At 47.2% G+C, this 26,412-nt stretch overlaps 1 protein-coding gene and 1 long non-coding RNA gene across 2 annotated transcripts in view; one reads left to right on the top strand and one right to left on the bottom strand.

The window, feature by feature from the left end:
* Nucleotides 1-1,878: 1,878 nt before the first annotated feature.
* Nucleotides 1,879-5,275, bottom strand: LOC125698174 (uncharacterized). The gene is made up of 3 exons (XR_007379102.1): nucleotides 5,164-5,275; nucleotides 4,076-4,215; nucleotides 1,879-2,586 (listed from the first exon to the last, which is right to left on the bottom strand). It is a non-coding gene; the product is annotated as an uncharacterized LOC125698174 (long non-coding RNA).
* Nucleotides 5,276-5,459: 184 nt separating this feature from the next.
* Nucleotides 5,460-26,412, top strand: part of ARIH1 (ariadne RBR E3 ubiquitin protein ligase 1) — a 47,135-nt gene continuing 26,182 nt past the window's right edge. Inside the window, exons 1-2 of the mRNA XM_048956137.1 lie at nucleotides 5,460-5,921; nucleotides 24,025-24,092. Coding sequence (XP_048812094.1) covers nucleotides 5,562-5,921; nucleotides 24,025-24,092 — 428 coding nt within the window. The 5' untranslated portion in view covers nucleotides 5,460-5,561. The remainder of the gene's footprint in view (nucleotides 5,922-24,024; nucleotides 24,093-26,412) is intronic.

Genomic DNA, 26,412 nt, shown 5'->3' with positions numbered 1-26,412 from the left:
GCCTTTTTGCTCTGGATTATCTCCAGCTTTTCGGTGGCTGAACAAACCTCTGTGATCTGAGGGGCATCTCAGCCCATGCTGATGGTGCAGGTCTTTAATGGGCGTGCAGGCAGCCAAAATCAGCCCCGAGGGAGGAGAGCAGAAGCTGGGCATGGAGAAATCTCCTGGGTTTCCTTTTTCCACTGCAGCATCTCCACAGGTCTCAGGTGATAGAGTTTTTCTTTTTTCCCCAGGGATATCTGCTCAGCCCCACATGAGCCAGGGAGCAATGGAGCAGGAGGGAGGCAGGAGTACCAGCACTTTAGAAGCATTTTGGTACAGCAAACAGGGGCTCAGGGGTTGCTTGTGTCAGGGCCGTGGGACTGCATGGGGGATCATTTAAACATCAGGCTCTGCATGGTGCTATCAGATAGAAGGGAGACTGCAGTGAGTTATTGTGGAGGCTGAGTATTCGTGGCTGCTGTCCCTGGCTGCTCTCAGTCACATCTGCAGATCTAAGCAATCAGCTGAACTGGAGTCAGTCAAACACCCATGGATGTGCGGGGAAGAGTTCCTCTGTCTGGAAATGAATGCAGGGAGGCCCTGCTCCTGTAAATCCCTTAAGCGTGTGCTGAACTTCGTGGAGCAAGGTGATTGCAATGCAGTATTTTACTCTTGTCAGCTTCAGTGTTAACAGTTAGTAGAATCACTTGTGTAATTAAGCTCTTGCAAGAATAAAATGAAAAAGCACCAGGTGCCTATGGAGATCTAAATCATTTTTCAGACCAAGTAGAACAGCAGTTTTCAACTTTCCTCGGTAGCTGGAGTCTTAATATTCCCCGAGGCAGCACAGATCCCCTCATAATGAACTGAAGCAGCAGCCGTGCTTCTTGTGGGTACCATTCACAGACAGTACAAGGGGAAAGCGGGAACCCAGGGCTCTGCAGTGAGGATTGAGTCAGAAACTTTGTAACTTTTGCAAAAAGCAGGGCTAGAATTTCACACCAGTCAATGCTTTTAAGAGGAACGTGTTAGTGTTTTAAATTTGTTTTGTTTTGGACAAAACAGACCAGTTTTGTCACTAACACAAACTGACACATGCAGCTCTGGGCACAACGAGCAAAATTATCAGTAATCAGCAAAGTGCTGATTGGTACAGAGCCAAGGAAGAAGGCTGGGACCAAAGGAGAACCACATTTGTGTGTTGGCATTCTTCACTGCACAGAGAAGATCCCATCACTGTTTATAAATGTTTGTCACTGGAACCTGTTGTAAAAAAGGAATCAATAGAGTTTGAAAGGCAACAATTGTCTGACATCAACCCTGTGCTGGGTAGGAGGAGGAAGGCAACAGGAGTGTGTGTGCTGCAGGTGTGGGGAGCTGCTGTGACTGACAGTCCTCGCCAAAAGGTGAAGTTTCATTAACGCCTGGAGATTAACTGGCACACTGTGAGCAGGAAGTCAACCTGCCTTCCTTGATATATCTATGTGCAAGAAAATGTAAAGGCATTTCTAAATGGCTCTGTTGTGTGATGCAGTGAGATTCGCCCTGTTCCCGATGTTCCGGTGGAAGGCGTCATTCCCATTCAGGGTACGACAGTGACCGTACCTCGAAGAACTGCACGAAGCAGAAGGGGCATAGGGCAGCGAGGAGGCTCCGACCTCTGCAGCGTCGGCAGGGGCCAGGAGAGGGCAGCGAGGAGGCACTCACAGCTCGGGGCACGCCGACACCCGCGGCGAGGATGCTCGGGTGGCTGCAGGGCTGCGCGCCCGGGCGCAGGGCCCTCCCTAGCAACAGGAGGAAAAAACAAATTATGACACCTGGGTAACCCCGTCCCGGAGAGAAAGGTCATCTCTGGCTACGGGTTGGATCCGCATCCAAGTGTGGCCCCGAGGAAGTTTCAAAGCTCTGACAAAGCAAAATCCTACCACTCAAGCACCTTTCTCAACTCCTTGGGGTTCATATACTTGCTTACATGTAGGCGAGGACTCATGTCACCAGCTGGATAGGACACTGAGCCCCTGGGGTGACAGTCACCCTGGGGACACACCACTGCTCTGTGACCCTTATCTGCCAGGACACAGGCAGAGATGGGCAGCCAGCCATTGCCTGGCACAGAGGGTCCTGGAGATACGTAGTGGGAGAGGATGTGAGACAACCAACCAAGCCACTGTCACTTGACACATGAGGTGGCACCAGCCTGGCAAACATCCAGCTGGTAAGTCTGGAGCTAAACAAAGCCAGTGTTATTTATACTTATGTAGGACAGGATGATTAATGTCCAGGCCTTTGCCATTCCAAATAAGTTGGATAATTAGGGAGCTGACTTTGTTTACTAGTAGCTTGGCATAAGGGAATGTATATGCCCAGCCCAAATATCTCCCCAGCCCCACGTGCACCCACGTGTGTCACTGCGATGCACTCCTGACCTGGCCATCTCAGGGCAGCTCAGGGACAGCAGGCCGCCAGCGTGATGCTCTTGGATGGAAAACAGGGCTTTGGCAGGGTCCCCAAATGCAGGTGTTGCCCCTCCCGCCTTCCTGGTGCAAAGCAGCCATCATTTTGCACTGCCAAGCACCTTCTCCTTCCCCTGGGTGCCCATGGGTTCTAGGAAGAGAACAGAGCCTTGGCATGAGAGGGGTATTTGCAGGGCTTTGCACAACTGTCTGGGGAGGACACTGGGCAGTGAACTCATTGGGAGCAGCTGTGATGCTACAAAACACACAGGGCTGATTTTTGGCACTGCTTGTATATCCAAAGCTGCAGACTGGTACCCAGAAAGGTTTCCAGAGAGATTCTCCCAGGAAATCAAACACCTAACCTGCTTGGATCCCCAGGGACATCTACCTGCGTTACCCTGAACTGAAGTCCCTGACACTGTGGCTATCATTATGCTTTATGTGCTCCAGCAGAAAATAAACATCTCATTTTCTGCACGTGCCTCTGTCTGTTTCACAAGGTATTTATTGTTTGTGCTGCATAAAGATGGTGGAAGCACAAGCAGGAAGTAGGATCCTGTTGTGCCAGGTGCTGCAATGACTCCTGCCCGTAAGAGCTGATGAAACTCATCACACCTACGCTGTGTATGGTAAGGCTGAGTATCCCCCGCCCTCAGGGCACGGGTCATTTTCCTCCAGGCAAAGAGGGTGAATAATGTTACTACATCAGAATGAACAGCGTCACCCAGGTAGAAATAATTCCCCAGGCTAAGAGGAAGCAGAAGATTATTGCTGTGGAGGGCAAAAGGTGGCCCTGGAATTCCTCCTGGGGCTGCGCAGTCTCCTCACATCCGCAGTGAATAGCAGTGGAGGATATGGGATCAGCTGGCTCTCCTCTGGGCCAGGCTGCAGCCTGTTACCAAGCCAACCAGAGTCCCTTGCGCTCCCCAAACGGCTGCAAACAATAAGCCCAGCTCGCCTCCCCCATCCCTCAGCTGTACCAGGCTGAGCACGTCTGATATCAGAAATGGAGAGGTCTGGAGAAAGCCCACAGGTTGTGGGCAAGCTGAGCGGTCAGGGTGCTGCAAGATCTGAAGGATGCTCAACTCCTGCAGCATCCTAGCATCCTGGGAACCATCTTGGTGTCTGTATCTACCCTGTGAGTGTCCAAGAGAGACCCTACAAGGGATGGAGCCACCTGGGAGCTGCAGCCCCAGGTCCCTGACCTGCCCAGAGCACTCTAGAACACCATTTGCTGTTTGCAAAAGGTCTGTTTGTGACCATGTGACAAAGGCACTAGTGCATACTCTGTCTCCTGCTAAATGCCAGATTCAATAATAAACAGTGACAAGGCACTATGTGATGCTGCCTCTTTTTATAGCACCTATCCTGTGAGATTTTTTGGGGGGTTATGCAGCCCACTGGAGAAAGGCAATCTAGCCCAGCACAACTGTGAAAAACTGGGTATTTTTATCTCTGCTGACCAGACGGAGCACAGAGGCACCTGGCACGGCTGGGGTCACACAAGGCTTCATGGCTGGGAACCAGTGAAAAACATGTCAGAAACACTGCCTATCCCTGAGCCCACAGGGAGGTATTGCTGTTCAGCATTTGAACGCTGTCTGCTGCTGTGTGGTCTTCCCCAAAGGCAGAATTACCTGCATGGCCCATGCCAAGTCAGTTTTCCTTGGGAGGTACGTGTGGATCTGCTCTCCTTGGAAAACATCGTCTGTGCACAGAAACCCACTGCTTGCAGTCCTGATATCCAATCCCTTCCTGGGACACCGGAGATGGCCTTCTGAAACACAGAGATAGATAGGTCTGATAGATCTTGCTTGTGAGGCGCTGCCCCCAGCCTGCACGGCCAGGGCAAAGCCTTGCACATCCTTTCTGGTGCTAGCACATCACTGAACATATTTTCCCTCACATCTTCCTTATAATTCCCTTTCATTTTCTCACATTCCCTTATCATTTCCCTCACATTCCTCTCATGTTTCCATCATTTTCCTTGTATCTTCCCATCGCATTTCATTCACAGTTCTTTCCTTCACATTTGCCTCATACCTTCATTTTCCTCACATTTATATTGTTGCCCTAACATTTTTCTGTCATTTCCTTCACATTTCTCTTGTTTCTTTCCTTCTCATTTTTTTCAATTTCCATATGTTGTCTCCCAAATTTTCCTGTCAATTCCCTCACCACTTTTCTTCACATTCCTTGGTTTATTTCCTTCAAATTTCCATTTCCACTTTTTTTTCCATTCATAATTCCACTTCCTTCACATTTTCCTCTGGTTCGCCAATTCCTTCAAGCTTCCCTCACATTTTCCTCATTCACCTCATATTTCCATAATTCCCTTCACATTTCCTTCCTTCTCATTTTCCTATTTCCTCCTATTTTCATTCATGTTTCCCTCACATTTCTTTCCATTTCCCTCACAGTCCCTCATTATTTCTGCTATTTCTGTTGTACTTTCCTTCACATTCCCCTCACATATTGCATTCCTGTTTCTCTCATTTCTTTCCTTCCCACTTTCCTACTTCCCCATCTTTTCTCACATTTCCCAGCAATTTCCTCACATTCCCCTCACATTTCCCTATTTCCTCATTTTTTTCTCTCGCATTTCTGTCCTTGTTTCTTTCCCTCACATTTCTCTACTCTGCCGTCTCTATTTCCCTCACATTCCCCCCATTTTTTTGCCACTTCCCTCCAATTTTACCTTCCCACTCCCCTCTCGTTTCTTTACCTACGTCCCCCACATTCCCTCACACCCCTCCTGCTCATCCCGCACAACAGCAGCGCGCACACCGCCAACCCGCCCGCCCCGCGGGCCGAGGCGGCCTAACGCCACACTCAACATGGCGGCGCGCCACACCCAAGATGGCGGCGGCGGGCGGGAAGAGGCGAGCGGGGCGGCTCAAGATGGCTCCCGGCGGGGCGAAGGGAGATGGCGGCCGCCGCGCATGCGCGGCGCGTCACGCCGCAGCACGTCACGCTCCGTGCCGTGACGTACCGTGCGTGCGCGGCGCGCGGTGACGGAGCGGGTCGGCCGCGTCTCTTTGTTGGCGCTGAGGCGGCCGAGGCGCGGCGGGGCCGGGAGTGAGGGTGGGGGGCGGGCGGGAGCCTCCAGTTCACCGCCTCGCCATGGACTCGGACGAGGGCTACAACTACGAGTTCGACGAGGACGAGGAGTGCAGTGAGGACAGCGGCGCGGAGGAGGACGACGAGGACGACGAAGAGGACGAGCCCGACGATAACCTGGACCTGGGCGAGGTGGAGCTGGTGGAGCCCGGCCTGCGCGTCGGCGGCGAGCGGGACGGGCTGCTGGGCGGCGAGACGGGCGGGCTGGGCCCGGGCGGCGGCGGAGGGCTGGGCGGCGGGCCGGGCCCCGGCGGCGGCGGCGGCCCCGAGCAGGAGGAGGACTACCGCTACGAGGTGCTGACGGCAGAGCAGATCCTGCAGCACATGGTGGAGTGCATCCGCGAGGTCAACGAAGTCATCCAGGTGCGGCTCTGCTCCGTCGGGGCGCTGCGGGCGGGCGCCGGGGCCGAGCGGCGGTTGCGGACGGTGGAACGCGGCCCCGGCACTCCGCCCCGCCGCCCGGGGGGTCGGGGTGCCGGCGGCCACTCCGAGCTCCTACTTCTAGCCCTATTTCTGCGCGCTTGGCTTTAGGCGTTGAGTTGAGACAAACGGCTTTGCTGCCTTACGGTAAAACCGGCCCGGCTGCGGAGCCCCGCGCTGGGGAGAAATGCGAGGCTCCGGGCCCGGCACGCCTCCCCGGCGCACGCAGCTCTCTGCGGCCGGCCGCTTTTCCTGCGCTTTCCTTTTGTTCGGGTTGACGCGGTGTTGCTCGGAGGCCCGGCGAGCGGATTGCCGGCGCTGCTCCTTGTCCAGGAATGTGGTGCGGAGCGGTGGGGGGGGGGGGATCGAATTCACCGTGTTAACTCGCGGCCGCGGCGCCCCGAAACCGGGCGCTTCCAGTGCTAAATGCGAGCTGCTCCGGCGAGTGGTGCTGCCCGGCGTGCGGCTGCTTTAACGTCTTTAAAGTGTTACGTGCTGTAAAGCGAGTTTATGGGAGCTTGGTGCAAACAACAGCCCCGGTGCTCACGTAGGAAATTGGTAAACGGCACTTCCGAAGTCAAAGTTCATAACTTTAATAATAGCTGTGTGTGCGTGGGACTGTGTAGAGACTCTTGCTGATTGCCAGCGTGCAGCTAAGGAAGATCTCCTGGTCGTGGATGGATATTTCTGTGCTCCCAGGATCCTGACGTGTTATTGATCTTAATGTAGGGAAATGAAGACTTGCAAACAGGAAGCAGACATGCAAACATTTGGTAACTTGAAGTTTTTCGCACTGAGGTAGTGATTAAGGTGGTGACTATTTAATGAGTAAGGCTGTGATAATCACGAGCTGTGTTGGACAGGCGCAACCGTTTGACCTGCGTTTGCTTAAGTGAAGTGATGGAAATGTTCTGCCAGTGAGGAGTGCTGAGCAGGGTCCTGTTTGTGTGTTTCCTAAGTCTGGTGGATTCACCTGCGGGTTCTTTAGGAGCTGACTTATTAAACAAGCTCCTGTTTTCTGGCCTGTGGTTTCTCTTCTTCCTTATGCTGCCCCTGAGCTGTATAACTTGAGTGCTTAGCCTCAGTATAGCAGAGCTAGTGACCAGAAGTCGATAAAGGTGAAAGGACCCTTTTCTTTTTGTACCTGGGGAGGTGTGACCCTGCTGCAGCTGGCTCTGTGGGATTCTGCAGAACGTAGCTGATCTGCAGAACTGCCTTGGCTGCAGCTGTAGATCTTGCTGTTGGATTTGCTGTAGTTATTTCTGGTTTAGAAGAGTGAACAAAGCCAATTTGTTTAGAATGTCACGAGTAAACCTGGGACCTAACGTCAGCTTAGGCACCACGATGCATCAGAAGAGGGTAGAAAAACATTCAGTTGTTCCAAACTCCTTTGAAATGGCACCTTACTTCTACTTCTAGTCCGTCTGGAGGTAAGTGGACCTAATTCAGTTGGTGCTTCAGTATTTGCTCATCCTCACTTCTCTTGCTTGCTGTGAAATCTTCCAGGGCTCTGTTCTGTATATTTCTTTCTTTTGGCTCCCACCCAAGATTGCTGCTGCTGCTTTTCTGGTTCACTAAACCTTTTCTGGAGTCACGTTGGCTCAGGATCCTGCTGCGGATCCTTGGTTGCAGCCCTGTGATTCACTTGTTCCAGTCTAGTACTGAGTGGCCAGTCCATGTGTATCTCACTTTGGTTCTTGTTATCAAATGCTAAAGGTTGTGGCTGCCTGTTGTGATGCTTGAAAACTTAACTTGCTTGCTGCCGAGGTGCCAGATATCTGGAGGCTTTGGCTGTGGGGTGTGTGCCCTCTCATCAGTGGCACTACCGGTTTCTGGTCAGAAGTAATTAATAAAGCAGGCTTTTGTTTTTCAGTTGATCACTTTGCAGTTGCAATGAGAAGGAAAGGTGTCAGCGAGCCTTGAAGCATCTGTAAGGAAGCCACAGCAGATGTAACTTGCATGTGCAGGGTGCCCTTGTCCTGCAGAAAACACAGTCCTGCAAGAGCTCTTCACTGGCTGGGAGAAGTACTAGGAGAAGGAGTTGAATTTATTTGCCCATCCATTTTGCTGCTTCCCAAATGCAAGCTGTGCAAGAAAAGCATGAAGTTCTCAGGACAGGGATTTGATGTGATGAAGACTTTGCTGAGGCTGTAGCTGACTTGTGATCAACTTCCTGGCTGCAAAGTGTGTAATTTGTGCTGTTAGCGCGTAATGAAAACGGCTGCTCAGCACCAAACTGGTGCCTTTTTGTCCTGTGGCCTCCGAAGACCGCTGAACTCACAGCGAGCTCGGGCAGTTTCAGTGTGAGTGACTCAGATGTTCAGCATATTTTGCATTCGCTTTCTTTTCTCAGGGCGTGAGTTTTCAGGTGTTTAATGATGATTTTTGCAAAGTATTTAACATTTATGCTGATGATTTGATTCTGCATCTCACACTCTTCTCCAAGTGCGAAAATAGGGATGTTAATACACCCCTAACCTTGTGCTGTGGGTTAAGAGAGACTTCGAAACTCCACCTCAGATCTGAGCATTGCTTTCTTTAAATTACACAGCGTGGAGAAACATTCCATGGGTTGCTTAGGATTTTGTTGTCTGAGTAAGTGGGCAGATTTCTGGCATCTTTATCAAAGTAAATGGGCGTCTTTTGTCCAGCTGCTGGCAGAATAACTTCACTGTGAAAACCTTGATGTAAAGGTGATATGAAAAGGCTTCCTCTTCTGAGAGTATCTTCCCTCAGTTGGATTCTTTCCCTGTATTTTTCCTCTCCAAACTTGGGGATGAGGGATTGTCCAAAAAGTTTCTACCATCATTACATCTTCATATATATATATCACTGCTATTTCAATCTTTGCTGTAGATTTTCTGAAAATAAACTTGGTAGTGTTCAGAATAGCACGTTTATTTCTACTCTGAATAGAGCACGTGATGCTCAGTGCCTCTCTAGTCCTGCTTGGCTCTGCGTTTTCGCCCTGTTACAAGCTTGTGCAATTTTGGTATTTGTGAGTTGTGTTCATTTTCCCTTTTGGCTGCCCTTTTCTGCAGGCTTTGGCATTGTTGTGATGTCCCTTGACAACGTGTGTTCCTTCTGGACTTTGTCACGGTGAAGTGTTGAAAGCGATCAGGGTGCAGCTCTGAGGTGGCTGGGATTTAAAACAAAATCCTGCGATGTCGGAATTTCTGTGCTGAATGTTTGTTCCTATTTAAAGGATATTGCTTTGGAAATAAGCGTCCTTGCTGGATAAAAGTGTTGATGTGAAGTGAGTCCAAACCAGCGGACCGCTCTGAAGTTACAACATTGTGCTTGTTTGGCTTGGTAAGGAGCAGATACCCCAAATGCTGCTCTGCGGCTAAATCCAGCTCTGTTACAGCAAGCTGAATCCAGTGTGGCTTGGGAAAAGCGATCTAATTAAACACTGGCCTCACTTGCTTGGACAGAAAGTGCTGAATTCCAGTTATAGCTGAGGAAGTCTCCCCAGCAGTGGTGTAATGCAGTGCTATTGGCAACGTGTCAAAATATGTTGTCCGAAATAGGAATGACTTCCCAGTGAGCAACAAGAATCGCTCCTGTCATGCAGGGCTGTGCTGAAGACTGTATTTAATGTTAGAAATGTCATCTTGAGACACCCTGACTGCTTGAAGCTGCTTGACAAGCATTAGGTAGGAGGCCGTGGGAGGAAAGCACTGGAGGCTGATGCTGCTCGCATTCGGGTCTGTTGCTCTGCCTGCACCAGGTGAGCTTGCCAGCCTCTGCCTTCTCATTCTGTGTGGTTAGTTATTGATGATTAAATCCGGTTGGGACCCTAAAAGTTATGATGCTGGAAGGAAATGCATTGTTAAACTCCACGGTGCTGTCACATGGCGTTTATAAGGTGTTTCATTATTGGAGGAATGTGTTCCGTGTTTCCAAGGAACGGAATAAACTTCATTGTGACAAAGAGCTCCTGAAATCTGCTACAAGTCATCACTGTGAGGCTTTTGGAAATGACATTATCTGTTCCCTGGCTGCCAATTCATGTAATTCTGAATATAATAACTTTTTTTTTAGATCTATTATAAATTTCAGAACGTCAAGGTAGAAAAGCCTGTTCTATCTGGGAAGTCTCCAGAGTAAGCTAAACCTCGTGCTTCAATGACCCGTTGGCTTCATGCTTTAGCTTTCTGTTTCTCTTAGGCCAGATGTAAATCTCATGGCTGGCCATGAGTGAAAGCTGATGCCGGGCCGCTCTGTTCCCCCAGCGCTGTGCAGAAATGGCAGCAAAGCGGGCGGCTCTGATGGGCCTGTGGCTGCAGGGTGGACTGGTGTGTTTTGGAGGCAGTTGCAAAATGAAACTGAAAACACTTTGTTCTTTTTTTTTAGCTCCTTTAAAACGTTTGTTTATAAACGAGAAGAGAAACAAATAGTAGCTGCAGCCATTGGTATTCCCTGTGATTTAATTCTGTTTGGCGGAACCGCAGGTGCCACACAAAGCAGAAGCTGCATTTCTGCTGTATTTTGGGGGTGGGTGAGTTGCAGCAGTGTTTGTGGTCCTTGATGTGAAACAAGAACTGTTTCTGGCTGTTAGAAGCGTAATTAAATACAAAACAATAGCTCACATTTTTATACTTATCCCAGTCTCCAACTCCTTAGTGTTGTACTTGCAGGAATTAAAACCCGATAATAGGAAACAAACCCACATTCAGGATGCTTTTTGTGTTGCTGTGGCATGGCACGGGAGGGCAGTGCTATGTCTGTTCAGACCTACTTGCCCAGTGCTCTCTGGTGAGCTGTGCTAGATTTGGGAGCGTGGTGCACAGCATTCCAGTCTGACAGTGCTGCTTGAGCTGAGAGCTGAGAGCTGGAGGACCGGGGCTTCGGTTTGATGTGATGCCATAAGCTCGTAAACGAGAAGCAGCTCCCTGTGCTGCAGCTCTGCAGGGTCCCCTGCCACCTGTTGAATCCTTTCCAGTTCTCTGTTTGGAAAACAAGCTCTCTCCTCTTGCTCCATGGTGAGATGAAGCAAACGAGGAGGGTTGGTGCCAGCTGTAATAGCCTGCTTGGAGGGAGCGACCTCTACACTCTGACCTGTGCTCCTGGTGTAATTGTGAGTCACAGGCCTTCATGCAAAAACAACATTGAAGAGTCTTTTCTTTCAGGGTTGTGCTAACATGGGATCTGAGAATATTGCAGGCGGTTTTTCTCTTGTTTGTGGCTGTCTGTGCTGTGTTATTTGGAGTCCATGAAGAATGTTTGGAGGCTTGTCTGTATGGGTGTGTAGTGCTGCTGAATTTCGTGAAATCACTCCAGCTTCTGCACTTGCAAGAGATTGCAGCCTCACTTACTGTAAAATGCACACGGCAGGTTCACAGCTATTTGGGAATGCCAAATGGTGCATTTGAGTGCAGCCTGGAATACAGATGCTGCGTGTTTGAGGAAGGAGCTGGTGTGGGAGCATGAAGGCACTGATGTTGTCTGAGCCAGAGCAAAATTGTCGTTCTTAATTTGGTGATGGAAATTCTGATAGTGAAATCATCGTCGTGCTGGGATTTTTTTGTTTGGTTGGGAATGTTGAAAGCCTCGAGTTTGCCCGGCTCCTGCTTTGTTCTTCAGCTTCCTTTTAGCTTTTGATCTGGAGCTGGGATGGCTACTGGCTGAATGAACGCTTTGAGAATTGCTGTTGAAGGCGCCCTAAGAAGCTGATCTTCATGTGTAACTTGGCTCAGCATTGTTTGTGCTTCCCAAATTGGGGCCTTTTAGAATCTGAGATGTCCATATAACTCTGACAGTTTCAAATGAGGTCCCTTGTTTACATGGCACAGTACTGCTGAGTAACAGGTCTGGTATTCAGGGTAGTTTGCTGCTGTGTCTGTTGTCATTCAGTGTGAGCTCAGTGGGTCACACAGGTATCTGCACCCTCACAGAGGCTGAGAACTCTTGGACTCATCAGGAATAATTTCAAATTCTGAGTCTGGGTATTTTCAGCCGTATTTGGAACAAGGAGGAGACTAATAAGCCATTCAGAGACTTTTTGTCAGGAAAAATACTGCTTTCTCTTGTGGCATAGCCCCCTGCTCTGGTCACATTGGTGTGCCCTGTGTTATGGGTTGCATTGCAGCACCTCCTTGGCCACCTTGCTGCAAAACCAGATGGTCTGGGAAGGTGATTGTGACTCAAATGCAAGGGAGAAAAGGGCTTTCTTCCGACCCACTTGGTTATCTGGGGGTCTGAAGTACCCTCTGCCTTCTGGGGCACCGTGAACGTGTTTCTTGATGTGGGGAGGGATCCAGCTTTGGTTGCTTTGTATTTTGAGGAGTTTGGGGACTGGAGAGTGGTAGTCTCTAACCCTAGAGATTAAAAGCTTGTTTATTTGTTTACTGTCTTTATTGCACATGAGGAAAATTCCCTATACTTGCTATCAATAATGTTCTTTAATAATGTTTTGTTTGTTGCTTCACCAGGGAAGGGATGCCAAGGTTTAACTCTTTTCCAGCAGCTGAGCAGGATGGAGCAGGAGCTCTAGCTAAGAGGATTCTGCCTCGGCACAGCTGAAGTTCTTCTGGAGTGGAGAAAATAAGTGCAGAATGAGAAGGGTTTGTATAGTTGTGCCTGAAAATAGTCAGCTGGCAACGTAACTTCCTTGGGTCATAGTGCAAAGATTTCAAACTTAAGGCTGCTTGTTCTTAAGAAGAGAGCAGCAGGAGACTTTCTTTCCCAGATAAACAACAAAAAAGAAACTTGAAGTGATTTTGAAGGTTTTCACTTCTACCTGGTGCTATGAGCTGGGTTGGCCTCTGAAAGGCTGTGCTAAGGAAGCTGCATGAGCTGTGCTGAGAGCAGCTGACCTGTCTGCTTGAGCAAAACCTCTTCAGAGAGGAAGTAGCTGGTGTCTGAACGTGCCTGTGATGTAAAAATCACAGGAGAGCACACTTGATTCTGCTGTTCCTGTGCTGCTTTGATGCATGCGTGGATGGGGATGAAACAGAATGAAGTACTTCTTTGGGTCATTTCCTTCCAGCTAAGGGATGGGATCAGTGGTTAAATGCACTGCTTCTTCCCAGCCATCAGCCAGTTTGCTGTTTGACCCTGTGCAGTCACTTTGTCCTGTTTTCCTGACTCGAAGTCATAGTGGTTGAATGGTTGGCAGCAAAAGAAATCGTGTGAGCTGGAGGCTGAGCTTTGGTAGCAAATTTGGAGTTTGTATAGAGTTTGTTCTAGGTACACTGTGACTTCTGAGAGTGGTCTGGATGACTGTTGTAAACTCAGATCCCCTCTGCAGCTGATAATTTGGGATTGTGTGTGTTGTTGTGTAACACAATAGGAAGGCAATCAGTGTTCCTTTGTCTGGCAAACAAATGTGGAGAGGGATCTGGGGGGAATAGGAGAATTCTCATGTGTGAATGGCCTCCCTTGCGACACAGGGTGAGAAGAATAACTGAAGTCTTAATGATTTACATCCTGTTGAGGCTCTGGGATCTGAGAACCAGGGAGGTGGAAGGAGTAGTTTGGAAATAGGAAGAATTAAGGACTTTGTTTTTAGACTAAGTGAGCATATGTCAGATCTATGCCTCGAGGGACCCAAAGAGAAGGCTCCCAAGGTGTCATGAGATGCCAGAATAGGAACTTAGGAGTGACAGAGCTTTGCCAATCAGTGTATTCCAAAGCTAGATTGAGCGCTGACTTCTTAATGAAGAGCTGGGAAGAACACTCCAGCATGTAGTCAGCTGTTTGGATTCTCTTCTGGGAGCTCTTGCAAACTCAGGTAAGCCCAGGCAGTCAGTTCTTGCTGTAAAATGTAGAATGCAGGTTCTCACTCTGCATTCTTCAGTTCACCCAATAGGTGCCATTAATGTGGAGCTGGTTTCTGTGTGAAGTAGAAGTCTTTAGAGTATAATTTTACCTGGTGTGCACATCCAGAAGTATTAAGCAACAATTTCTAATTACTGTGAACATCCAATGAACAAACATGTTCAATGTCCCCGTTTGTGTAATTAGTAATACTTCTGTGATTACTTGAAAGGCTCTCTGAGCAACTTGAGGCTTTCTTTTTCAATTTTATAGATATTTTATTTAAACAGCATTTATTATTTAATGCATGTTTTATGTGCATTAGCGTATTCTGTAAAGACTCTTCTGATGCTCGTTTTTTTTAATCTTACTTGGGAAAGTGATGTATTTGAAACTTCCTTGTTTGTATTGCTAGGAGCTGAAATTAATAGCTGAAGATATCTTTATGTTTAACCGAGATAGCCCATGGTAAATGTAAGCGTAGTTAGGTAAGACAGTGACCATTAAGTAGGGCTTGACACGGGTCCTGGACTGTTGCATTTAAGAAGTGAAAGATAATTTATCTTCAGCTGGGGAGGTAAGCTGCAGGTGGTTTCATGGAGCTACCAGGAAGCTGCTAGGAGGCAAATGTAGTGCAAAGCCATGGTGATTTTTGGGATGCCTCATACTGAAACTGTGTTAGGAGCAACTTGGGGGTGTTTGGGATCTGTCATCTGCAGGCACCAGGGTGTAATTCCCTTAAATGAGAAAATGATGGGAAGAAAATGGGAGGGGTTTCTTATTCTCCCCCACTGCTTTGTGTTTTGTTGCTGTTGTGCAGAATCCCAGCGGAATGCTTCTCCAACTCAGGTGTGCTCAGGTAGCGAGTGCAGCAGATGGAGGCTGCGGTTACAGTTTGGTGTTTGTAGAGGATGGGAATGAGAATGAGCAAATGACCTGCCAAACCCTTCATGCCTCCAGAACGGCCCTTCTTCAGCAGTGGCTTCTGTTTGAGGTGTGAACAGGCAAAATTGCTTCTCGAGTAGAAATTCTGGCTTGTGAAATGGGATGTTGCTGGAGCTCTGTTTTGCTGGTTATGGAACTAAGGCTAAATGAGTGTAATATGGTGAATAAACTGCAAAGTCATCATTATAAATGGTCTGAGCTAGAAGAGGCTTGTTGGGGAAAGGGTACTGGCAGGCTTTCCTGGTGCAGATGCAGTTTCTGCCAGGAAAAAAAAGTGCTTTTGCAGGTATAGCTTATTTTCTATGGGGAAGTGATATATTCTATAACCAGATCTGCTCTGGGGCTTTTGCCAAAGTGCAAGTGTTGCCAAAGATTACATCCCCAAGATGTATCTGTGATCATTTCATGGGTCTATCTAGTTTTAAAGTGTTATGATCACTAATTCTGTCTGTTTTTGTAGGCTACACTGTGGGCACTGCCAGAGTGGACTTGCTTCTTGTTTCTTAAGGTTGACACCACATGTGTGCCAGAGCACTTACAACCAGTAGCCAGTGTGTAAAGGAGCCCAGGGCCTTTATCAGTGATGGGCAAGTCAAGGCAGCCCAAGCAAGCTGTTTCTTTTTTTTCCTAAAGAATTGTATGTGCATTGCTGCTTTGGTGAGTGGGGGAAATTTCCTATGTCTGAGTGTTGTAGAGAGTGAGCAGCTTGTTAAATGTGTGCTGCTGTAGGGAAGGGACAGAATCCGAAGCAGTTAGGGCTGGAGAAGAGGGAATTGTCATGTTTGGATCCTCACCAAACCTAAGCCTGGGGAGGAAAGATAAGATGAAGGATATCAAGGATTTCTGCTTCCTAAGAATTCTCTTATAAATGCTACAGGCTAAATGTTCTTCCACTAAGTCTGTATTTCTCATCCCTTGTGCGTCCCTAGAGAGGTTAACAGTTGCAATCCCTGGTGGCTGTGTGTCAACACATATTAGACAACCTGATCTCTGCAGTGAAGGGTTTTTCTTTTAATTGGGATAGTTTTTGTTTAGCTTTCCTGATCGAATTTTAACTTAATTGATTTCTGTGAGTGCTACTTGTATGCTGCTCATCCAAGAAGTTACTTTGGCTTATCACTTTCTACTTCCTGTCTATCTTCACTGTTGGAAGACATTAATTATAATGTTCTGAAGTGGAAGTCCAGATTGAGGGCACGGCATACGTAAGCAAGTTATTTATTGGGAGGTTTTGCACGGTATTTCATCTCACGAGTACTGGTGAGTCCAAGAGCTCTGACTTTGGTTGCAGAAGTTAGCCTTTGCTTTTGTTCTGATTTCTTAGAAGACCAAAACACTGGATAAGCAAACACTGCAACAGCTGCCAGGTGAGAAGCACGCATCTGTGTCCGCCGTGTCTTCTGGGTGAAGATCTGTGCACAGATCCCACGTTTTGTCAGGGTAACCATTGATTTTTGAGGAGTTGTGGGGTGAACTCGAGGCAGCCCGTGGTTGGGTTGGGTAGGGTTGTCTTTCACCTGTGATAAACATCTCGTCTGTCTGTGCCCTGCTGGTATAGATGCTCTCCTAGAGCCCAGTAACAGAAGTAGAAGGGAGGCAGGTCATCTGACCATTGAGTTTTATCTGGTATTGGGAGACATTTAGGCTGAATATCCATGGGATGTGATCATCTGCTTGTGTGCCATCTGAAGACAAGTCGCTCTTTCTTTAATCATCGCCTGGGAAAACTGGTGAGACCAGCAGAGGAGTGATCTGAGAGGCCAGAGGCTTTTCCAGAGAACTTGCACACTAATCCAGGAAATCAATTAGTTATTATTGTTCTGGCATACATTTGACCCTACAAGCAGATCTGCTATGGAAATTGTCACTTGGGGGCGGAGGGGGGAAGAATAAAAGCTGTCAGGAATTTACCCTTTCCAGTTTGTGTGCTGGTGCAGTGGCTGTCAGAAATGCTCTCATCCTAGCTGTTTGCCTGACTTCTACCCACTTGAAGCATGCAGTGGTATTACTTCTTGAATGCACAATGTTTTTTGTCTTCAAAAACATCCTGGTGTTTGGACATCACGACATACTATGGGATACTCTTCCAGGAATTACTGCAGTGCAGACTTTTTTTAAAGTGTAACAGATTTTTCAGTCAGATGCAACTCCAGTACAGCATGCAGATTTTTAATGTACAGTAACTGATCTTTGAGAATGAAGTGGTGGTTTGGTCTGTTTGAGAAAAGCATGGAGGATGTTCTTGTTTTGTGTAACTGCCCTCAGAAGAGCAGATTTTCATACTTGTTCTGTGTGGTTGTATGGCTGATGCAGCACTGATGTGTTCCCCAGGAGAAGCCCAGTTTCTGATACCTTCCCAGGTACGCTCACAGCATCCTCCTAAGGCTTTTACTGTCTGTTCAGTGTTGGAGTGGTTTGGCCAGGTGCTTAAGCAGCAGAAAGGAAGCTGTGCTATCCATAGGCTGTTCTGGCCAGTCTTGTATTCATCTGGATGAGATGTGAGCCTTCTGAATGATGTGTTCTGGGATGAGTGCTGAAGTTGCTTGTGGGATGATGCAGGAGAACAGTGGCTGTAACGTGCATCAGATTGTACTTTGGTATGTTTTGAAGCCCTTTGGGACATGAAAATCTGGAAAGCCTGTTAACATGGGGAAAGCCCAACTTGGACGTGCTGTGTGGTGCCTGGGAGGCTGATCTCACAAACAGAGGCTCGTTGGCAGCAAGTCCCTCTTGTCCCAGTTGTACCAACCCAGCTGTTTGGCCTTGTTTTGATCTTGGTTCTGGCTCTGGTCTGGGTCAAAGTAAACCAGCAAGGCCCCTTTACCCAGCTTGTTAATTCCAGCTGTCATTCAGGGTCGTTGTGTTAAAAAATGCTTTCCTGTTCCTGTTGAGCCAGTGCTGTGCATTTCCCTTCAAGCCCCGTAAGTGAACTGTCTTACAGGTGTGAGGTAAGAAATGAAACAATAACCACGTGTGCCTTCTAGGCTGCTGTGGAACTAAACATAACAAACGGTGCTTCTTTCTGCTGTTGGAGATGCTTATGATCTACAGAAAACCAGCAGCTTTCTTCTGTCTGGTATAGTTGGATCCATTTGCAGTATGTGGAGGTAAACAGTAACAGTTCAGTGTGTGTATTGTCAGGTGGGAGTGGGAAGTGATGAAGCCGTGGGTCCTTTGACTTCAGGGTTGCCCTTATATAGCATAATCACTGGGCTGGATGTGGTTTTCTTCCTCTGCTGTGGAAGATCTTAAGGAGCCACTGAAATAGTAAATGACTGAAATATAAAGAGATGATACCAACACCTTCTCCTACTCTTAAGGCAAGTCTTTGTGGATCGGTGGGTGGGAGGCAATGGGCTGAATTACCCTATTTTGAAGCACACCCAGCACCCATGTGCTCCCACTCTGCCTCTCTCGGTGTGTCAGCTGTAGTCGCTCAGTGGCAACTTAGGAAACTATAGATGTGACACGTGGGAATTTCTCATGATGGGAACCACCAAAAGGAGCAAAGTACTTGGTGTGGTGCTGCCTCTGAGGGCAGTGAAACTACAGCGTGCTGTGATCTGAGTGAGTTGGAAGTGGGATGTTGTTGTGTGCGTGTTCAGAGGGCTCAGGTAATGTACAGGGGCATGACTTGTCCAGGGTCACAGTGCCTCAGCCTGGGGTCTTTGTTCAGTAAAAAAGAAGTAAAAGCCAAAATGTTCTTCAACTGAGATGTGTCAATTAGTGATTAATATCTCTATCAAACCGTACATCTCCTGGTGTAAGGTTGATCATAGTTGAAAACATTCAGTACAGCCTTCCCCAGCACTCAGTTGTGCAAGTGTTGAGCTGCTGGTGGAGCTTGTGCAACTGTTGGAGAACACATTTGAGCATAGCAAGTGTGTCCAACGTTCTTTTATTCAGAATTAGAATAATTTAGAATATTTAGTATTACAGTGTGAATTCAGCTTCAGCATTCCCAAATTTGCTAATTCATCCCAGAGTTGTTGCTTTAGGATTTTTATTTTTTTTTTTCAGATTTAAAAGCTTTGTTAGACAATGGTTTTTTGTTGTGGCTTTTAATCATTAACCTGAAAACTTTCCAAAAGGCTCTGAGAAAATGTGAAGCAGCTGACTGCTTCGTTTTTCTCTCTTGAACCAATTAACTCAAGTAATAGAATTTTCTCCGAAGTTGCTTTTTATTATCTTCCTCTGCTAGAAGAGTGTGTGTTCATCAGCTAGAAACAATCAGCAAAGTGCAGATAGGTTACAACAAACTGAGATCTTGATATCAAGCTACTATGTGATGCCATCATGTAATGGTCCTAATTCAATAATTCTGCAGAACTTAATTTTCAGAGTTAGAGATGATGTGAGAAGGGCAATTAATGAGATGAAGTCAGATGTTGGAAGCCAAGGAGGTGAGTCTGAAGTTGATGGATGTATTGGATATGCAGTGGATAGCAGCTGGGGGACAGCAGCAATAGCAGGGAGTTATCCTGGCTTCGTGCTGAGTTGGTTGGAAGTGCAGGAAAATGGTAAATTTGGGTGATTCTGTGCTATAAACTGTACTTCAGCATGGCTTTGGTATGACTGTAGGATGCAAAGATCAGATCATAAGTGGGATGTGATGTGAATGGTTCAGGTTTCTTTTCTTAGTACGGTTTCTGGCAGACTTTGGAGGGGATCCATGTGTGCTTGTTGTACCCATAAGCTGTGATGTGGCTGATGGCAGCAGTGCACTGCGACAAGGATTTCTCCCAGGCCTCAGGGATGGCAGAAGAGAGGGTGGGTGAGCGGTGGTGGACTGATGCGTCCCGCTGCTGTCCTCGTCTTCTCACAGAATGCACTCATGGTCTGTAACTGAGCCAAGCTATATTAGGTTACACAAAAGTTTTCTAGCAGCTTTTCAGAGCACTCGGTGTTCTTGAAAACTAGTGAGCCTGAAGATAAACCCTTCAGGAGATCAACTCCTGGAAGTGCTCCATGCTTAGATCTCATCTTCTGTGTTTGGCTCCTGGGAATTTTATTAAGCTGCTAGAAATGGGTTTGTGTTTGTGAGATTTCCTGCAATTGTCTGGTGTAAGAATAAAGGTGAATGGATCTTCCCAAACAAAGGTCTCTCAGCACATTTGTGAAGCAATGCAAACCTTATGGTGACAGTGCTTCTGTAATGCAGTTTTGGCTAAAAGCTTGTCTTAAACACTTAAGGATAAACATACAGAGTCCAAAGGTTACCTGTATGGAGCTGGGAGGCATGAAGCGAGGAGCAGTGGTGGTAGAACAGAGCAGGTGTAAGCCTGGCAGGGTTTGCAGTGACTGAGTGATTATTGGGGTGTTTGGCTCCTGATCGGTGGTGGCATTAATGCAGATGAGTGTTGCCTGTGCTGAGCCATCCCTTGCAGCCTGGAGCCATCCTGAGGGCAGTGGGGACGACACACCTGGTGCATCCAGTGCTGAGCTGCAATGAAGGCAAGCCAGAAGTCTGGAATGGACCAAGAAATCTTCTGATCCTTCTCATGGTGAAATTGCTCCTAGTCCACCTGCTGTCAAATGTGGCATGTTGGTTATTTGGGTTATTCTCCCTTCTGTGGCACATTGCACACGGCGTTGGGAAGCCTGGGAGATGCCGTTCGATCCTGCACGTGCTCAGAGGGCAGCTGTAATTTCCACTCCGTGCTCCTCTGCTGGCAAGTGCAGTGTTTTTCACTGATGAAATATTTACAGTGGAGGCATGACACCAAGCAGATGTCTGCCTGGTTGTTTCACACAGGTGGAATTTTGACCTCTTTTTCTTTGGCAACCCGTTGCTTTCCCACCAGTTTGTGTGATGTTTCACTAGCAAGCAGAAGTCTTCATCTTTGCACTCAAGTACTTTGAAACCAGGTGCTTTCCTTCATGACTACTGGAGCAGCTTTGTTGAAAACCAAACTGGAAGCAGCATCAAGTTCGTATCGATGGAGCAAGTCTTAGAAAGCTGCTGCTGGTAGGAAATAAATCCTGCAGCTAGGATGAAAACTCTTGCCATGATTAAAGGGCAAAATGCAAAGCCATGGAATGGAAAGAAACAATGAATTCATCAATACCAAGCATGAGGGAGATGGGAAAGTCTTCTGTTGGAGAATGAGGCTTAAGATGAGCTGTTAGTAAATGGCTTTTATCTGGAGTGAATGCTCCAATTGGAACAGCAGCTTACTCCCAGCACGTGCTGAGAAGCTGGAATCTGAAAGATGCTGTTGTCTGGAAAAACCGTGCAGCTTGTCGTGACAGATGAAGACACAAATGGATCAAGCACTGCAAACTGTCATTCAGCAAACTACTCTGCTTGGAAATACACTTTTAAACTGATGCGCTCGTAATCTTTGATTTATAATTCACTTAATGTCTTTGTGCATCCAGGTTCCTCCTTTCCCTTTGTGCCTTTCTTTTGGTGGCCAAAAAAATGGAACTCGACACTTGTGACCCAGCTCCTGAAATCCTGCTGGATCAAAGAATTTTATTTCAATTTGTGCTGCTTCTTGGGAGAAGTCCAGATGTGACTTCTGGACTTTGTAGCTTCCCCCTGTATCCAGTGTGCATCAGCAAGTCTAAGTATCGTAGGATAGGTACAAATGGTGAGTGTTAATACCTCCCCTAGGAGTGGGAGGTGGAATCTGTTTGAAGCAGACTGGGACCTGGCTGCTTTGTGAGCCTAAACAAAACCCCAGCTGCAGCCTGCCTGTGTCTGACTGGGCAGAGCTGGGTGTTGTGGCTGCTGGATGTTGTGACAGCACGTCTCCGAGTGCCCGGAGGATTTCAACAAAATGGCTGCGCTCCTCAGCTCTCATTTCTATCAGGATATCAACAGGCTCGCTGCCCCGAGCTCCAGCCAGTTGTCCTCAGCTCAACGTGGAGAATTTAATAGATGCCTGTTGTAAATGAGATCTACTTCAGCTCTCATCAAATCGTGTCTGAATGAAAACGGAGTGTCTGAATGCGTCAGCTTTCCCTTAGTTTCCCATCTGCTTCTGGCTGTTTCGTTCAGTCGTTATTTTATTTTTTGTTAAACAGAAGATGCTCTCTGTGAGAGCAGGCATCTCCCAGCATGGCAGTAATCCTGTCTGAGCAGTGCTGGGGTCTGCTCGTGGTTAATCCCTGCGTGAGCATGATCCTGTGTGCAGGTGGAGAGCTGTCTGGTCAGGATGGGAGGGAGACACTGCGTGTGACACCAGCATCCGCAGAATGCTGTGGTAATGCTTGCGGGTGTCCCAAGTGACTGCTGATGTCTCACGTGGTGCTGCTGCAGAGCTGTAACGGAACCACTATCAAAGCAGGGGTTGGAACCCAATTATTTTGGTGTTGTTCTAACCGTGGATGCAATGAGTGTGTCTTAGGACCCAGGTAAGGGATGTGGCTCCTCTGTGACTCTCATTGGGGTGGGTGCTGGGATTTACATGATCTGGAGCTGCTCCCAAATAACTGAGAGAAGGATGTGTGTGCAGGCAGTTAATGCTGAGCAGCTGTTACTGGCACTTCCCAGGTGTGCCTGGCCATGAATTAGGCCAATCCCTCATGCCAGAGCTTTTTGCATTTATCTGGGACTTGTATTATGCAAACCAAGCCTGTCATCGCTGCCTCCCTCCTCTCCTTGGTCTTCCCTGCGTGACGCAGGCACGGATTAAATTCCTGCATGCAATATAACGAGGGCAGAGCAGTGTTAGTCCTCTGTATCAGTGAAACACCTCGTGAGGTTTTACATTTCAGATTGTGGATGGGCCAAGCAGCTATTTCTGGTAGGAACTTGTCGTGCTGCTGCTGTTTCCTTTTTTTTTTTTATATTCAGTTAACATTGAACAAATTGTGCTGTAGCTACATGAAGCTGAAGCCCAGCAAGCCACTGAGAGCTACTGATTTGTGTTGGATTTGTGATGCTTGATACTCACCGCGGATCAATTTATTTCCTTGCTAACAGCATAACTTACCATTCAGAACAAGGAAAACTTGTCTGTCTTTTCTTCGAAAGAGAAAACCCAGGCACTGCACCAGTCGCCCCCTTAGCCTGCTAAGCAGTTAATAGGCAGTCCCCACTTGTAGCTTTGGAGTGGTGTGGGCGAGGGACTTGAATTACCAAGTTCCTTACAGCTGTGTACATCTGTGTAGGGCAGTACATCGAGCTCTGCTTCGAGGCAAGATGTGTCCTAGAGAAATGGAGATTTCCTCAGAGCAGGAGTTGTGCTGGCGCTGTTCAAACCAGGGTCACTTACAGATCAACTTGCTTGCTGAAAAATGAATGTTCACCTTTCATTACTTGGCTCTAGAAAGCGTGCATGTTCAAATGAGCTATTCTGAGTTTCTAAAGCTGCTTTGCTTCATGTGAGTTTTTTAGGCTGGAGGATTTTCTTATTTTGGCCTTAAACTGTACTGGTATCGATGAGCATATGAACACACTGAAGAGGGAAAGGAGTGTGACTTATAGCAAAAACTGCAAGGCTAATTCTTTGTGCTCACGTTTTATCTCTGAGGCTCTGTTTCAGTGACTGTTGGTGTTGCTGCTGGAAAATGCTGTCATGCTGGTCCTGAGTTCCTTATTCCTGCCCTGTCCCTTATGCTGCTGCAGCTAGCTGTGTGGTCAGGCAGTAAAAGAGACTGGGGACAGATTAGAGGGGAAAAAAGTCAATTATCAAGGTGGTAATTTGCAGTGTTGCAGCATAAAAAAAAAAAGTTGCATTCCCGTGGGATGGTGAGTGCAGGATGTGCAGATGTGTGGCTGAGGGTGGGACTGATGCTCGGGCTGGCAGAGCTGGCTTCTGGCAGCTTGAAGTTGTAGCTATAGCCTGCAGGTTCTGAAATCACATTGCTGTTTTGTGTCCTACTTTCCAGCAGCCTCAGAGTCTGCTGAAAATCTGCCCCGAGGCAAACTTCCATTTTGGTGTCAGATGGCAGAGGACGTGCAGCCAGTCCTGGGGTGCTCTGCTGCCTGCGCTGTGTGTGAGCAGCCCTCACACTGAGCTGGAACGGCTTGGGTTTGGGGAATTAAGGCACAATTCTGGGGTGTAAGAGATGGCTTCTGTTGGGTTCCTGGGCTGGAAGGGGGAGGTGAAGTTGGAGGAAAAACTTGTGGACTTTATTTCTGGACCAATTGTCCTTTCTGCATTGTAGCAGCATCCTGGTTTTATGTTGTGTAAGCACGTGGGGCATTCAGATGCTGGGCCTTTTCTGTCTGTCCAGACAAACTCTTTTTCCAGTGTTTTCCATAATTTGTGCAGACAATATGTTATCAAATGCATTGACATCCTTATTATTTAAAGCTTCGCTTTGGATTTTCACAGTGCCATTTTAACATGCTAAAACAGTTATTCAATTTTCTTTTTTCTTCTAGAATCCAGCGACTATCACTCGAATACTGCTTAGCCATTTCAACTGGGATAAAGAGAAGCTGATGGAGAGGTAAGCAGCCGCATTGCACGCTAATCCAGTAATAAATGTTTCGGCAGGCATGATGTGTAAACAGATGAATTGCACGGTGTGTGGCAGAAGAATCTCTTGTGTAAGCTGTAAATGTTTCCTCCTTTTGTAACTCTTAGTGGCTAGGTAACTCCTGGCTTTAATGCTAATAATGCCTGTTAGGCTTCAGAGAAGTTTCGGGAGTCAGTTGCCCCTTGGAAGAAGACATACCTTGGTTTGATTACCTGCAGCCACTGGATTTTTGCACTTTGGACTAAAGCAAGCAGGAGCAGGTTCCTGTTATCTTGCAACTGTTTTGGGTTTGGATTTAGTTACTTTTTGTATGTCATCCTAGCATGTATGTTCCTGACTTGTTTATTCCTCAGTCTTGCCAAGACCAAATTCATCTTGATGATGAAGAGTGCTGGTGAAGTGCATCTGCCTTATCTTCACCTTTGCAGCACTAGTTTTTTTTGCACGGTGTGTATAAATAATGGCTGGAATGCTGTCTCCCTCTGAGCAGAGCAGTTTATGGCTGCTTCTCATCTTTGATGCCTAGCTCTAGGAGAGTGTTGCTGGTAAAAGTACTTTCTAGTTTGCTGGGTTGAACCCAGTTCAGTAGTAAAATTGACTTTTAGTTTTCATTGATTTTGTTGCACTGTTGCTGCTGTTGAGAAGATCCTAAGGGAGCTAGAGAAGTCTGCTTGCTTGTAGAAGCTGGGGAAAGAGGCTGGATCAGAAGGAAGGCTGCACAGTGACTTATGGGTGGTCTTTGCACCAAGTATTTGAGTGAGCACTGAAGGACTCTAGGGTTTCGTTACTGCCATTTGCTTTACCCACTGATCAGGGTAAGAGAAGGCAGGATGCCTTGCAGTCTGTAAAGCTGTGCAGAAGGAGTTGTAGTATTGCTGGTTGCTATCAACAGGAAGAGCAGGTCTGCAGCAGTCTGCTAGCTGGTGGTTCTGGAGCTGGAATGCTTTCTGACAGGGTGAATGGTGTGTTAACATTTTCAGGTAGTGCTGGGACATCTCTAATGTTTTGTTTGGCTTAGATTTTTTTTTCTGAACTATGGTTGGTTTTTTTTGTTTTTGTTTTTTATTTAAGCTTTTCAGTCTTTGCTTTATTTTTGTTTGATTGATGACCTTTATTAGGCAGTGCCTGGAAGTACATGAAAGCTTTGTGCTGTGGCTGAATATAGTCTCCTTGAGGATATTTAAATTGACTACAACTGTTAAACATTCAGATTTAGTTCCTTCTGTGTAACTTCTGTCTCTTCATTCTTTCTCTTTAAGGTTCTTGCACTGGTTCCTTTGGTTGGACTAAGGTTTACTCTGGCTACCTCCATCTCATTTGGAGATACCCCACAGAAGTGTATCAAACCATCATTTGTGTATTCAGGAGAATTATTTTTTTTTGTCCTTCTCACTGAAAGTTTGCTTTAAGCAGTGATTTGAAAGCAAAACAAACTTGAAGGGGGTGTCAGCCACTCCAGTGGGAGGTATTATTGTTAAAAGAAAGCTTTTACAGGTTGCAGCCAAAATATAATTAAGCACGTGTAAATATTTACAAAGGTCCACAGGTAAACGTTTACTCTCTGTACACATTCATTAAAATACTTACCTTAATTCTATAGGATTACCCCTGTGAGAAACGTAATGTGTGGCCCTTGCTTATGCAGAGCTGTTTCATGCTGCCCATAGTTCCAGTGCAGATACCCCCACTGGATTAGAAGAACACAACAGGGTTTTCTCTCTAGTAGCTATTGCTGCTTTCTGTCACTTCTTCATCAGACAGCTGTCACCAAGGCCATGGCAGCCCTCTGCTGACACCACGTTCAGCCAGGAGCAGCATGCTGACAGCTGGCTCTTGGTAGAGTGGGGAAGAAGATGTTGTAATCGCTGCATTGTTGGGGTAGGAGGCAGGAGATCACTTGGACAGGCAGGAAGCAAAACAGTCAGTGTGAAATGGTGATGGAGCTGGAAGTGAAGCCATGAGCTGGCTACAGATGGTGACTCTTCTTTTAAGCACTTGAGCTCTTATAAATTTGGCCTCTTTCGCTCCTAATAACCCTTAGGAAAGCTTCCCAGGAAGTTCCTGCTGTTGCCTGCTGTTTGGATGGGTTTACTGCTTGCTCAGATATAATGTTTGGGTGCAGGTTCAGGTATTTGATAGCACACCAAGCCTGAGCTTGAGCTGAGTTGTTTAATGGTGTGTAGGGAGAGCTAGCCAGCATCTCTTTTGCCCTGGTTCATCGTGAATCAGCAGGACCTGGCAGGCAGCTGTATCAGTCTTCGCCTGTAGCAGAGCAGATAAACTAAGTGGC

This window comes from Lagopus muta, chromosome 10 (assembly GCF_023343835.1).
Source record: "Lagopus muta isolate bLagMut1 chromosome 10, bLagMut1 primary, whole genome shotgun sequence".
In the NCBI taxonomy this organism is placed as follows: Eukaryota; Metazoa; Chordata; class Aves; order Galliformes; family Phasianidae; genus Lagopus; species Lagopus muta.
The sequence above is the reverse complement of the archived record's forward strand: the minus strand, read 5'-3'. Positions and strand labels throughout refer to the sequence as shown.